Source organism: Bactrocera latifrons, unplaced genomic scaffold, assembly GCF_001853355.1.
Source record: "Bactrocera latifrons isolate USDA-ARS-PBARC rearing strain unplaced genomic scaffold, ASM185335v1 scaffold_73, whole genome shotgun sequence".
NCBI classification, from domain to species: Eukaryota; Metazoa; Arthropoda; class Insecta; order Diptera; family Tephritidae; genus Bactrocera; species Bactrocera latifrons.
Window position 1 is genome coordinate 1,070,595 of NW_017537412.1, and position 15,259 is coordinate 1,085,853.

Below are 15,259 nucleotides of genomic sequence, written 5' to 3' on the forward strand. Positions count from 1 at the left end.
TCATATGACTTTTTTATTTAATTAATTTAATGAATTATTTTTTATTCAAAATTTATTTTTTCACCAAACAAAAAAATAACAATTTTGTTATTGATTTTGTTCATATCAAACTGTCAGTGCTCTAAAAATGCTATAAAAAGAGGAAAACTCAAACTCTTTCCAGCTTCAATAATAATTTCCCATCAACTTCTCCACATTAGATTGCTGCATTTCCAGAAGAATCTCACCGTGCTGCGGCGCTATGTTATAATTATATGAATTGGCCATATCTCCAGCTGATATTTAGACAACTTATTGTCTGATTGTTTGTTGTTATTTGTGCTGCACAAAAGAGCGGTTAGAAAATCGTGCGCACTTGAGCAATTTCATTGTCAATGGCCATGCGCTGCTGTCTATTATAAATAACAGACGTAAGTGTGGCAACATGTTGAGCAACAATGCAATGTTGCTAAGCCGCCATTTACTCTTGCAGATCTAAGATATAAATTTTCTTTTGATTTGCTCTTATTATGCATTCTGCCACTGCATAAGCAGTTAGTTTACTTTATTTATATAAAATAAATATGTATATGTACATATATATGTGTATGAAAAGATATATTGCACAAGCTTCTTGCACTTGCTCTTGCTTCTTGTACGCAACCATTTACAATCTCCGAACACATTTTTATTGCTATGCCAGACAATCGTTACCACCGACTTGCGACCACTTTACTACTCACTGGCATTATCTGCTATGCATAGTTGTTTTTTTATTGCTGCTTTGCCAACCGTTGGCGTTTGTGCTTTACACTTGCAAGCCTTTTGAATTGTTCGCATACTTTTCGCGCTGTGCAATAGTCGCCATATATGTTCTAATGCTAGACTGTAGAGTCAACTTGATTATTATTCAATACTTTCTGGTTTAAATACCGTTAATTGCATTCTTATCTAACCGTTTGGATTTGGTCAACAATGCCATGCGTCGGCCAGCAATCGCTCACTAAGGGTCTGGTGTGTTAGTATATAATATAGCATACTTATGTAATAAATTTGTAAATATGTTTGCGCTGCTTTCACCAGCTAATGGAAGTTTATTTTTGTTAACAGAGACAGTTGTTTTCAGAAATTGCAACTCTACTGATGTCTAAATACTTTTTAATACAAAATTGTGTTAATATATTTTGATATTTTTATTTCAAATATATAGCGTTTTTAATTGGCAATATCGTTTTTTAATTCGATATCTTCGTTTAAGGTAGAGGAGCGCTTAAATACTGCATTAATTTTGGGTGAGTTTGTATATAAAATAGAGTTCCAGGACTAGATTGACTTCAGAATTTTTCATAAATTGCAAAAATGTTTGGTAAAAAAAAATGTATTTAAATATGTAATATGTATGCAAAAATTTGAAATAATTTTTAAAATTTAAGTAAGAACTTTATAAATATTTAGTAAAAAAAATTTTAATTTAAAAATATTTATTATAAATTTGAAGTAAAAAACATGTTACTTTTAATAAAAGAATTTTACTCAGAATTGAACAACGCTATAATCATTAATTAATTAATCTCTCTACGAGTTCGTTGCTTAAGTCTTTTATATATTTGCCTAATGAGCAACAAACAAAACAAATACAAACAGTTTTTAAACCTATTTTCAATAGTAAAAATTTGCTTTTTTGTTATTTTATGAATATATTGAAATAAATATATTTATATAATAAACAATATATGCTTATAAGGATAAAAGTAATATTAAATTTTAGTAAGGGGTGGCTTATAATCACAGAAATTTAAACCAAACCTCATAACACTAGTGTGAAAAGAACTTTGGTGAAGTGTTTACAAAATATGAACTACATCTTAGAATATTATAGACAAGAAATTATGATGAGAAATACCATCAGTTGTGACATTTAATCAGTGCTGAGATAATGCTTCATGCAATAAGAAAACAACTTTTCTGCTGATATCTTCATTTCTAACGTCTCAACAAAGGAAAAAGAAAAGTTTTATATATGAAAAATTATCCATCTCGAGACTTTTACCAAAATTTACACATTTTATTTTTAAAAATGTGTAACGTAATATATTTTACTCCCTATCCCTTTACAACTTTTTATTAAATATTATATATTTAGGAAAACCAGCACCGGCACTATTGACATACATCAATCTTCAACTAAAACTATATGCTTATTTTCCGTTCTGATGTAAAATTGGGTGAGTAATAAATCAATACTATATTTTTCTTTGATATTTTCAAATAAATGTTTTCTCACATAAAAAATGAAATATTTTGTTACAATTTTTTATTGTTACAAACATGCACTATTAACAAAGAAATTCTGAATTTTTTGAAGAAAATATTTTAAACTTAGTTCAACTTTAAGGGGTCAGTGGGGAAATGTGTTTTGTTTCTTTGGACAATTTTTTCATAGTAATCTTTATTCTACGTTCTACATAGAACTTTTTTCACATATCGTGAGGTATATGATGGAGTATATAAATAAATTTATTCGGAGTTTTTTRATGACATCTGTCGGAGAAATCGTTAGGTGAATGAGATGCGTTTTTTCACTGGCGGACTCGATTTCTTATGTTTGGATCATCTGAAACACAAAAACCCAATTTGTTCTTAAAAAGTACGTGAATGGTTATCATCCATAAAAAATTAAAAAGTAATCAACGTTTTTTTTTTATTTTTTCCCCATGTTTTTTTTCCAAAAATTTTGTTTTAACATTGTCAATAAATTATAAAAAATGATGAATCTATTAGGGATGATAGCCAGGTATTTTGTGAACATTAAGAAAAAAATTAAGCAAATATGTTGATTAGTTAGTTCGACCGGAATGTTGTCCGCCAGTTTAAATAAGTGTGTTTCGAGAAAAACGCGATAAAAGTTTGAGGTATGCACTTTGAGCGCTCCGTACTATTTTTGGGCCTTTTTCGAAACCTTCCAATGTTAAAGTGGATTTTTACATTAATTTTAAGGGTATAAGGGAACAGAAAATGCAAAAAAAAAGTGTTTTTTGAAAAAAAAAAAATAACCCTTAAACCCCCTTGACCCCTTAAACTTAGGACTTGGACGAAGAAAAAAATTGAAAACTGAATTTTTAGCAGACATTTTTACAAAAAAGAAAATAAAGTTTCAATGAAAATTTGGCTACATTTTTTTGTTAATAGTTGTAATCGTAAACAAAAATCCTCCATCGGTTGAGTAGTTCTCCATAAATCTTGCCAACCGACTTCAAAAACACTGTTTTTAGCTAGCCTCGATTGTACAAGTTCTCAAGGCTGTTTCTCCGAAACTATTACTTGCATTTAGGATGATATTTTGGGATTGTGGAATTTAATAAGACAAAAAAATATTAGATTTTTTGAAACCCGTAATAAGGGTTACCCCTTAAATTACAGCAATGTTTATATGAGACTCTTCTGGGTCAGCTATTATGAGTTGCTGGTCATTCTAATAGATGACTCTCCACTCAGGTAGTGTAGTTGCCACAGTAATGACAAACACTTGCAAAGATGGATATGTAAAATGAGCCAAAAAAATTCAGCAACAACAATAATTCTTTTACAGTTGTGTTCTCAAAATGTCGCCGATATATTGTTGCTACTTTTATTGATAATATCATAGTTGCCGCATTTTCTACTCTAACTGTTGATTGAGCGACACTTGAATGAGCACTTGAGTGCTCTACTAAAGCTGCGTAATATTTCGTTAAGCTGTTTTATCTTTTTGGCTGTTGTTATTTTTATTGTTGCACGGCAAATGTAGGCCACAAACTCAATGCAATTGCAGTCATTTAGGAATTTGTTGTTGCCGACTCATTTTAAAGTTAACTAAAAGACTTAAGAGTGGCAACAATGCGCGGCAAGTGCTGGCTGGTCAGTTTTTTGCAATTTCTGCATATGTGCTACTTTGGAAGAAATATAATTTTTTGCAATTTTCTGCATTCATTATGATCTTTGCGCTTCTTTTCTTCATACTTGCATACTGGATTTCTTAAGATTTCTTCCTCCATTACTTTCTGCTTTCCACATTTCTAATTTTCCTGCATACAGTTTTATAATAGAGTAATTTTTTTTACTTTATTATTTCATTATTTTTATATCTAACATTCTTCTTTCATGTTGCCATATTTGATTTCTCAGCTGCATTAGACGACCTTTTTCTTTTCCGCTTTTTCCTAATTTATTTCCTCCACTTCCTCTACATCCGTACTTTTTTCAACTTTTTTTCACTTCTTTTCTTGTTGTCTTCCGTATTTTTTCTCCAATTTTTTCTTGTCTTCATGCACTTGCTCCAGTTTGTTCTTAATTGCCAACTTGTCTCTGTTCTCCATTTATTTTATTTATTTTGCTGCCGCTTTAGTGCTCACTTGCAATTCTATTTTGTTCCTGTTGTTGTTCACTTCATCCGCATTATTGTTGTTAACTTCTTCTGCATTATTGTTGGTGTTGTTGTTCATGTTTCATCTGTAATCGATTTTCGTTGTTCTCCAAAGCACACACTTAATAACATATTTACAATTGGTGTTATGCGCTGTTCTTCGTTTCTCGTTCTATGTTAGCTGTCAAGTTGCTTAGTTGTTGTTTAGAAACATTGTTGCATTGTTGACAGCAACACGTACGCGATTGAAATTGTGTGTTTGGTATAATAGATGGTTTTTGTTGTTTTGTGATTTTGGATAATCTTTCGCTGGGATGATTTGGGTGTTTTTTTAATGTTGTATATTTTTGTTTGGAATTTTGTATTATTTATTTAGTTTTTTATTTTTATTAAGAAATTATTGCGAAAGAGGATTTGTGTTCATTTAAAAAAAAAAGGAATTTGCTTAATATAACCTTTTGTTAATATAATTAGGTAAACATTTTGGAACACCATACAATTGTTTCAAACTAATATTCTGGTATGACAACTTTGGGATTATCTCCAGAAGAGAAAGGTTTATTTTTAAATAATATGTTAGGTTTCTCAGTAAAAATGATGCCTTATATCAGGAAAAAATAGCAACCAGAGTTTCCCAATCTTGACAACTAGTTTGAATCATACTAAATCCCTACCAAAGTGTATACCTAAATTCTTCAATCATATTTTCATGCATAGAGTGGGTAGAGCTAAGAAAATATTATTTTGATTTTGAGGATATTATTATTTTTGTTATTTAGAAGCTCTCAGGTTCTTAGTGATATTTTGAATTCCTACGGACAGAAAATTTCCAATTGGTTTTGTTGAAGTAGACAGAATTTTTAAAAGAGTTGGGGGTCTGTTTAAGGATTTTAATGAAACTTCCTTCCATCCCAGGCCAATTTATATAAAAGTGTGCTAATTTCGATTCGACCGTAGAATTTCTTTTAATTTAAACCACGGCATGTCGCAATGATAAGGTTTTGTCTTCAATTATAGGACTTCTTGAGTTCAGTAGAGTTTTTGATGCTAGTCGTGCTAAAGTTTTCTATTCAGAAGAACCGTAGTATAGATGAAGCAAGCTTTAAGCTCCTCCGAAAACTTTTTTATGATCAAAAGGGCGCTTAAAGTTTTGATATCATTATATTTCGTGGTTATTCAATATTTGTTGTTCAATATCGAGTAGAGTCGGGATTAATGGGGAGTGAAAATGTATCTTCGGAAGCTTTAAGCTTTTATATGGCTAAGATATGTTTTCGAGTAAAGTCCTGGTATAAATGTAGTAAGCAATTTTCTGCGGCACCTTAAGCTTTAAACTCAATGGGTGGTTAAGATTAGATATTTCGATGCTAGATGAGATCGACTTTATTCTGAGCCTTGGTATAGAGGAGGTGAATATTTTTCGGAAGCTTTAAGCTTCTCTTTTGATATTGTAATGATAATTTCCGAATTCCTCGACATCGTTGAATATTTGGATGCTTGGTGGGTTATACTTTACTTTTGAGAAGATCTGTCGTATAGATAAATTATCTACATCAGTATGAGTGAGTGAAAAAAAACGAATACTTGCTTTTTGGTTGGTACTATGAAAAATAATTTGCTAAGCTCTCCTATGAAAATATTTTCAAGTATGAGCTCTTAATTGTAACGGAAAGGTGCTCCGCCCTATAGCTTTCTAATTTTTTATTATCAGACAGAAAAAAGCATATCAGGCTTCTTTCCAACTACTTGAAATATATACCTATATCTCCTTTCATATATTTTGAAGGAAATTTAATTCACTGCAAAATGGATTTTTGCGATTTTTTGGTTGACATTGGACTATTTTGGGGCAATTTTTTTTTTGTTCTCAACACAATGAAAAACAAAGCATTTTACATCGGAAAGATCATAGTTTTATAGGAAATTTACTAAGGAAATTTTCGGAGTGGAATCCTCACTAAGACACATCCGAGTCAACACATATGAGCAAATAAAATTTAGGTTATGTTTTTCTCACTTCAAATGCTTCTATTCTATTAAGAAATGGATGATGCTGAGTAAAAAAATGCCTTGAGAAAAAGTTCCTCATTTTCTTAATTTCAGCAAATAATAAACTCTAACCTAATAACTCAATTTAGCTTATACTTAGCTTAACTATTACTGCGAAAGCCATCGTTAAGGTATTAGGACTCATCATTACCCCATCAAAACACCACGAATTATCGGTTATTGAGCATCATTGAAAAAGTTCATGATTTGGCTCAAAGGCAAGCAGATTTTTTTTTATTGAAAATTCTCATAACTTTGACTTAAAGGCAAACCAATTTTTTCCCATAAAATTTTACGCGGATTTTACTTTCTAAAAACAATAACAAAAGATAAATAGGCAATAACATCGCTAGAATCGACAGAATTCGCATAAAGGCAAAACATTCACTGTGCCACTTGCCACATTCGCCAAAGAACATTAATAAATTTATGCATACAAAAGCAGCTGCGTCTGCGCAGTTAGCAAGCGCAACAGCAACAAGCACGAAAGGCACGCTTGCATTCCCACAAAGCATAAATAATTGAGTGGGAGTTATTGTTGTTGGCGACATCAAGCGCTGCCAGCACAGCAACACGACAACATAAAAGCTGCAATTGAAAGGCAACAACAACAACAGCGGTTAATATAAACAACGACATCTGCATATCAACCTTGACCTTTTTCGACGCTTCCACGTAACGGTGCATTTATATCTAACTGCCCGTCCACAAGTACTTTCGAATTAACTGCGCTAATCCCGCAATTCYTCACTCTATTCTTAAACTTCTTTCTTTCTTTGTACTTATGGTTGTTGTTGTTGCTGTTGGCAATGTGTGCCGATTTCTGCCTGCTCGCTGTGCCACTACTGACCTACTGCAGCCCGCCTCCGGGGCGACACAGCATCGTTTTGTACATTTTCATGCTACTTAGAATAATTATATGCAACATACGAGCACAGGAGTGCACTTGAGTGCAAGTGTGTTTGTGTGTATGTTGCAGCATTGATTGTTGTTACAAACAGTCAGCGCGGTCGCTTGCTATTTGCATTCATGCCGTCAGGTTCGGCTCTGTTTGTCTGTTTGGTGTAATGTCACCGTGACAGATGCTTTGATGGCTTATCTGTTGCATGCAACATGATTATCAACACCATCAACGGTGTAAGCTTAACGGTTGTGCTTGAATGCAAGTGCAATTTATGTGCATAATTTGCGAAATTTTCTAACTGAAGCGTACATTTTAGGTTAATTTTTTTTCTGGATAAAGTGGGAGTTTCTCGGAGGGAGAAAATGCTATAAGACGAGGCAAAGATTGATTAACAATATTCTATGGTATATGTTTCTCGAAACTAAACGCAAAGATTTTGAAAAAGTCGCACAAATATAGTTATAGATTTCACACCCTTGAATGTGGGTTCTTAAAAAAAAAAAATACTTTATGTTAAATTAAATCGAATTAGAATGCAGCGCCGCAAAATGTATACACTAAGAACGAAAAAGGAAATTAAAAAATTAATTAAAATTAAACTTTAATTAATACCTTTGTGTTGGCAGAAGCTAGAATATACTAGTACTGTGGGCAAAAAATAGTTAGACTTTTTAATTTAAATTTCGGGAGTAAACTATTTCATCAAAATATTATTTTTTTCTAGGTTGGTGTGATTGTCAGTGACAGCTGTGTAAAATGTCATATCAAAATAATTAGTGTTTAGTATATGTACGCTTGTTTTTCTGAAGTGCATAAAGTGCATTCGGCGACTTTTTTGATTTTGAATTATTATTTTGTTTTTTGTTTCAAAATATTCGTTAAAATAACTTTTATTTAAACATTTTTTTAACGAATTTACTTTCAAATTTTTATATTTTCGTCAAAAATTTTGGCAATATTTACTTCTTTTTATTTTCTTCCGCAAATAACGAAAAAATATCGTCATTCAGATCCCTCACTCTGATGTGATAGAAGCTATGCTGGTATAATTAGCATTAAAATACCTTAAGAAAGTATAGATATTTTAATATTACACAATCTTTTGGGTAGTCGAAAAAGTCGTTTCGCATTTTGTCAATAGATGTCGTTGCATTCGAATTTCTCCAGTGCCACCAATAATATTGTACCATACTTTATAGTAATAGAAAGGCGAGATTTTATATATTTTGAAATATAAATAAAAACCGAGTATAGATTTTTTTCATTTCCATAAATTTATTTAAAATGAAAAAATAATAAAATCATCGAAAAATTATTACTTTTTGTTTAAATGTCTTAAGTTTTTTTTATATATATTTATACGGTAGCAGTGCCGAAAAAATACAAAAACAAATACAAAAATACAAATTCTTTAAAATTTGTTTATGTATTACAATAAATTATGCTTTTGCTTGCTCTTTAATCATCCACTTAAGCTTAATTACGCTATTAATTGATGCTTCAAGACATTTAAAAATTTACTTGCTCTACAAGTTTCCCCTACTTCCACTTGTACACCTCATTTCTTTTATTATTTTTTTTTTTGCATATTTTTTTGTTTTAAAATCTACTCGACACTGCTTTGAGCTTATTCATCTCACAAATTTACTTATACTCACTATCTCCGTTCGCCGTGGTTGAATTGCCACCTGATTCAAAGCTTCAAGACGAAACCAGCATATGTGTTTCTCTGCAGTGAATCAACTGCCTTCCGTAATCACTTTGCATTTAGCACATTTAACACCTTTTCGCTTTTAGCGTAAACTCAAAAGACATTCTTTTCTACCTTTTAACACGCTTCTTTGCCGAGCAATTGCATTTTTTTCAAAAGCCAGCAACAAATTGGCGGCCTCTTTTTACACATTTACATATGAATACGCGAGTAAACGAAAATTTCGTGTACCAGTAATCTAATTCTGGCCAGACACGAGTGAAATATTTAACACATATTCAAATGTGCATGTATGCGTGTTTGTATTTGTGCGTGCCCACATACTTTAGTTTTCAATTGGCGATGTTCTAGTTTTGGCTGGCAGGCAGTGTGGCTCAGAAAATTGTTTTTGCGTGCATGCTCTTATATCCTTGACACTTTGATTGCAAATATTTGTGTTAAACAAGTCAACAAATAAGTTTGGTGGATTTAATGATAATAGCAACAAATTGGAGAAGAGGATTTGTGGAAGAGCAACAAATGTGAGTATATTTCATTGCCTTGCGTGATAAGTGTGCTACATTTTCGTTGCATTGGCGTGGCCCGTTAACTGATCCGTTAACGGAGACCAAATTGTGTTTAGATTTGTGGCACTTGCGTGTGGCCAGAAAAAAAAAAAAAAAATTGAAAAAAAAAATTAAAAAAAAAAATTATGATTGTCGTCCCCTTTCTGCCACTCAAATGTCTGAACAACTAATTGCTGACTTCATATTACCTCAGACCGCGAGTATTTCATAGTAATATTTGGTTGCTCATATGTATGTATGTATGATTTACTGAWTAATATATATTATATGGGTATAATTCATCATTGGATAGATTTTTAATATTTTTGTTAATGAATTTTGACTTAACATCGATTGCAGAAGTTGGTATTTCTCCCATTCAACATTTGTTGGCCTAATATTTCTGATTGCCTTTTGCCGGCATGTAAAAAGTTGCAGTAGAGATATTGCTTTATCTAAGGTGTAGACTTTCTGATATAAGTATCAATTAAACATCGATAATTTATCGACTTTTTATTCGATAAAGCCAACGTTTCCAAAATTTTAGGAATCTTGTTGTTTTATTAAACGTTTCATGGAAATTTAGCATACAAGTATCAATTTAACGTCGGTAATTTATCGATTTTTTATTTGATAAAAGCGATATTTTCAAAATTTTAGTAAAATTTTTGCCTTATTAAACGATTTATGGGAATTTTGGTATGCAATTATCATAATGGTGAAAGCATGTCGTAAATATGAACATTTTCCTTTTATAATTAATCGATAAATTATCGATATTTCGATAACTTTCCAATTTAAATTTGCTATTTGGTTATAGAATAGAGTAAAATATTATAGAATGGTAAAACTAACGTGACTGTATTTAAATGCATATTTATAAATCGTAATATTAGTATAAATATATTCGACTCATTTGATCAATGCATACGCTTTATATTTTTTGAGCTGTAATTTAAGACCAGCAGTAAATATGTTATATTATTTGTCGTTATATCAATAATGTATCCACACTTCTGACAACCATTTTATTTAAAATTTTTAATAAATGTTATCAAAAATGATATATACATTCATATGTATAGAAAATATCGATTAGTTATTAGTACAAAAATGCAAATTCATTATGGTTTCTTTGACAATTATTTGTACACAAATTAAATTTTTCAACCGAAAATTATATTTTTACAATTTATCGATAATGTTAATGTAAGAGATACATGCGATTAAAAATATTATCATATCTTAGCGCACTCTATATATTTCATTGAGGCTTAAAAATGGAAGAAAAAAAATATTTATAATACTATTCCATTAAATCTTTTTCGATAAATATCGATTGTTTCATTGCATTTCATCATTTTTAATCTGTTTAGACTATTTAGATTAGTTTAAAAACCGCAAATTTCGAAAAGTTTAATTATTGATTATTCCCATATATACATATGCGTTTTATCGATATTTTCATTTCAAAATCAGTTGATATTAATTTTTGCTGCATTTAAACTTATTAATTATCAAATTTATACAAGTTATTCTTTTATATTTTTCTCGATAAATATTGATTGTTTCGTTGAATGTAATTATTTTGGAATTTTCAACAAATTTGTAAGAACATGCATACTTCTTTAGTGATGCTGTGGTTTTTGAATATTTAGTTATCGATTATATCGAAAAATATGAGTTATCGATATATTTAGTAGAACATTTGTTAATATTATCGATTGTTCCGACATAAATGAGTTGTGTAGATACTTTCATTGCAAAATTTATTGAAATAATTTTGACTGCATTTAAACTTACTAATTACTAAATTTTAAAAAATGATTACTACCCATTTTTTGCGATAAATATCGATTGTTCCGTTGAATTTCTTTTGTTTTTTGATTTAAAAAAAAAAATATAAGTACATACTTCTATATCTAGAATTTGTTTTTTTATATTTTAGTATCGACTATTTCGATAAATGAGAGTTATCGGTATATATATTATAACATTTGTTGATATTATCGATAATTTCCATAAATATGATCTGAATCAATACCTAAACTGTACATTTTAAGAATTTTCGATATATTTGCATATTATCGATAATTTCGATACGTATTTGTATGTCTATGTATATAAATTTTTGTTGTATTTCAACTTACCGCAAAATGGTATGCCATCCGGCACCCATGTGCCTTTATCGCAAACACGTCGCGCCGGTCCCAGCAACTCGAAGCCGCGCTCGCATGTATAGGATGCAACAGTGCCATGCGTCAAGTTCGCGCTGGAAAATACGACTGTGCTGTGGGCTGGTGAACCAGGAAAACTACAAGGTGGTTCTGCAATAAGAAATATTAAATGAAATTTTGTTAATTAAAATTTGTTGGCATAAAAGTGATATATGTAACGAAGTAAAGCAATGCGTCAAATAGTTTAAAAAATAAATTTTAAATTTAAGAAAAATAAAGAAAACCTCACAAAATTCCTATTTCGCCAACTGACAATTTCCTTATGAACTCAGTACGAGTAATTTAATTTCAATTACCATTACACCACTTCCTTATAGGTACCCATAAATTTTGACATTAATCCACGCAAGTCAATTTCTAAAATAAAAATTAAAAATTCCATTCGAATAAAGCCACTTCTCAGCCGCAATGTGTGTCCAACGCATAAATTTCACTTTTCCTGATGAATTACGCATAAAGTTGCGTAACAACGCACAGCATCAAGCTGGTTTCGGCGCAGAAGTGAACTTCCTTGTGACTATCAGCAGTAAAGCTTTTAAACTGTCCAACATACACCCAACTGGAAATAATGACAGTTGCTGACGCTAACACACTAACTGACTGACAGACAATGCGAGCATTAAAAATCCTGGCTTGGCAGCGCGTCACGCGGCGCTTACATTTATTTGGAGCGATAAAACAGGGAAACTATGCACACAGCTATACCTTACCTTAATCGAGAAATAATTTCGTTGTTTTAGACTATCGTTATATAAGTCATACAGGCCATAAAAATCGTGTATATGCAGTAGTATAGTATACGCTAATTTTGAAATTTTCCCACGCCCCTTGGCGCTGGCGCAGCAGGCGTATAAACTTTGATTATGCATGTATATGTATGTTCGTGTGTGTGTGATAGATTTGTGCAATTGTCATGCGCGCAGCAGTAATTGCGAGGTGATTAAGTCCAAGCAATTAGTTGGTATTGTCAAGCGACCCAAGCAAATTGCAGCAACAGTTGGACTACCATATACATATGTATACATAATTTCCATAAGCATATATACATATACATACATTATAGTCTCATAAGGCTCATATGCCTACCAACTGCTTGGCTTTTGACTTCGTCATAACTAATTTGACTGTCTACTGACCGTTTTGACCTATGGGCCGCCACTGCGTATGATTACTCTTGCAATAGTAAAGTATAAATTTCATACATAAACTATAAAATTTAGTTTTTTTATATTTTTCATATATTTCGTGCGTTTTATTATACGTAGTTCCTCTTTGGTATAACGCCAATGCATTTGCTCGGTTTCACTGCAATTTTTGTTAGCTCTTTTGGTCTGTTGCGGCAATTGTTTGTTTAAGCTTCTTCAATTCACTGCGTTGCTGTGCATCGTAATTGCTTGTAACTAGCACGGAAATGACTTGTGTAAGCTGATAAGTTATAGGTTATAAAACGAAATACAAGCTCGTAAATATTGCAAGAGATGCTTGTTAGTTGGATTTTCTAATTTTTAGATTTTGATTGTTTGTTTGATATATGAATACTATGAAGCTTTATTGTGAAATTTAATTCATTATTTATGGTAATATAATATTAAAAATAACTGACAGATTTTATAACAATTAAAGAAGGTTATTCCTAACGTACCCAGATTTCAATTATTATATATATATGTATTATTATTACAATATACATATATGTATTATTTGAAATGAAGGCATATACCATTTTTGCCTCCAGAAAAGCTAGAACTGTCTCTCTGTAAAAGTATTTATATTTAATTTTTTATTTCATTTCGAGACTTCATCTAGGCTCCTAAATGTAGGCAAGATATTTTTGATTGCCATAACTGATTACTATGCCTCTGAAGTTGAGAGACTTTTATTACAAAATTTTAATAATATTATTTCTTCATTATTTTGTTTTAAGATTTTACTAAAGCTCCGCAATGTAGGCAATAGGCAGATTTCATAATTATACCCTCTTGTTTGAGAGAGTTTGAAAATAAATAAATTGTGGTATTTTGAAGTTTATATAATACTTTCTTCATTATTTTGCTTCAAGATTATGTGTAGGCAAGAGATTATTGCGTGTCAAATTTAATTACTGTATTTACTATGCACTGTATAGTATACAAAAAATAGGACTTTTTATAAATTAATTCTTTTTTTTTAATTAGTAAAATTTGCATAATTGAATCACCCACACATATGAGAAATGCAATAAATCGCTCGGTCTTTATTGCAACATAATATTTCAATACAAGAATGCAGAAATATTGCATTTAATCCACCAAGCACTGCCATAAATCCTAACAACTTCTGTTCGTACTTAATTCAGCAATAACTTGTAAAGTACTGAGCTTGTAATGCTTCCCGCGCAAATAGTAAATATTCACTGTTACACAATAAAATATTTAACCGATGAGTGGTGAGCATTCCTGTACACACACTTCGCAGAGTTATACATACCTACACCCTTATATATTATACTAGAGTTAGTGTAGAAATTTATTTCCTCCTACCAACCGGGCACTAAAGACTTAAGACACAATCTTTCAACAGCAAGAAATATGTACTATGTTTCTTTGCTGTAAACTGGAAATTAATTTCGAGCCGGCAAACGATTAGCTTCGCCACCATGAGCTGTTAAGCGTTGCAAGCCATACCCGTGCCGTGGCGGCACTGCAGGAAAATGCTGATCGGCTATGACTGCGCGCACATTTTCAAGAGCAGCTAGGGTAAAAGCAAATTTACCGTTGCGTGCACAAATGTGAGCGTGTTGTTGCTGTCGTTTCTTGTAGTGCTGCCCATGACGCCGTCATTGCCACTTGTTCTCGCCAACTTGATGGGCGATGAGTGTGTCTTCGTGGGCACACACACTCAGAACAATATGTTTGTATGTTGTGTGCGTTGTAACCGTTATGCAGTTATTGATTGCTTGATAGCGGAAAAATAATTGTTGTGAAAAATTTATTACCGAAAGTTCAACAATAAAAATTATTAATAATAATTCACTTCATTCTTAAGCGTTGGGTGGCGCGATATTTGTGCTGAATGGAGGAATTGGCATTGAAAATAAGTTAAGTGAGTATATAATCTATATTTTTATAAATTGGAGATATCGCTCTTGTGGTAGAGTGCAATTAATAGAAATAAAGATGATTTCACAGAAAATTGATTTCGTGTATAAATATCTATTATGAAAAAAAAAATAATAATAATTTTTTGAAGTGCTTCGAAGATTGGAAAACCCGTTGGCACAAGTGTATAATATCTATTGTAGATTACTTTGAAGGGGACAAAATAGATATTCATGAATAAATAAATAGTTTTTGAAAAAACACAAAATTCGCGATACTTTTTGAACACACCTCGTATATAGATAAGTGATCAACGTGATAAAGTGAGTCAATGTTCGTCTATCTGTCTGCCGTT

The 15,259-nt window shown here is 31.4% G+C and overlaps 1 protein-coding gene across 3 annotated transcripts in view; it reads right to left on the reverse strand.

Moving 5' to 3' along the window:
• LOC108976163 overlaps positions 1-15,259 on the reverse strand; it is a 90,099-nt gene that overhangs the window by 19,022 nt on the left and 55,818 nt on the right. For all 3 annotated transcript variants that reach the window (XM_018945101.1, XM_018945099.1, XM_018945100.1), the window contains one exon: positions 11,741-11,917. In XM_018945101.1, coding sequence (XP_018800646.1) covers positions 11,741-11,917 — 177 coding nt within the window. The remainder of the gene's footprint in view (positions 1-11,740; positions 11,918-15,259) is intronic.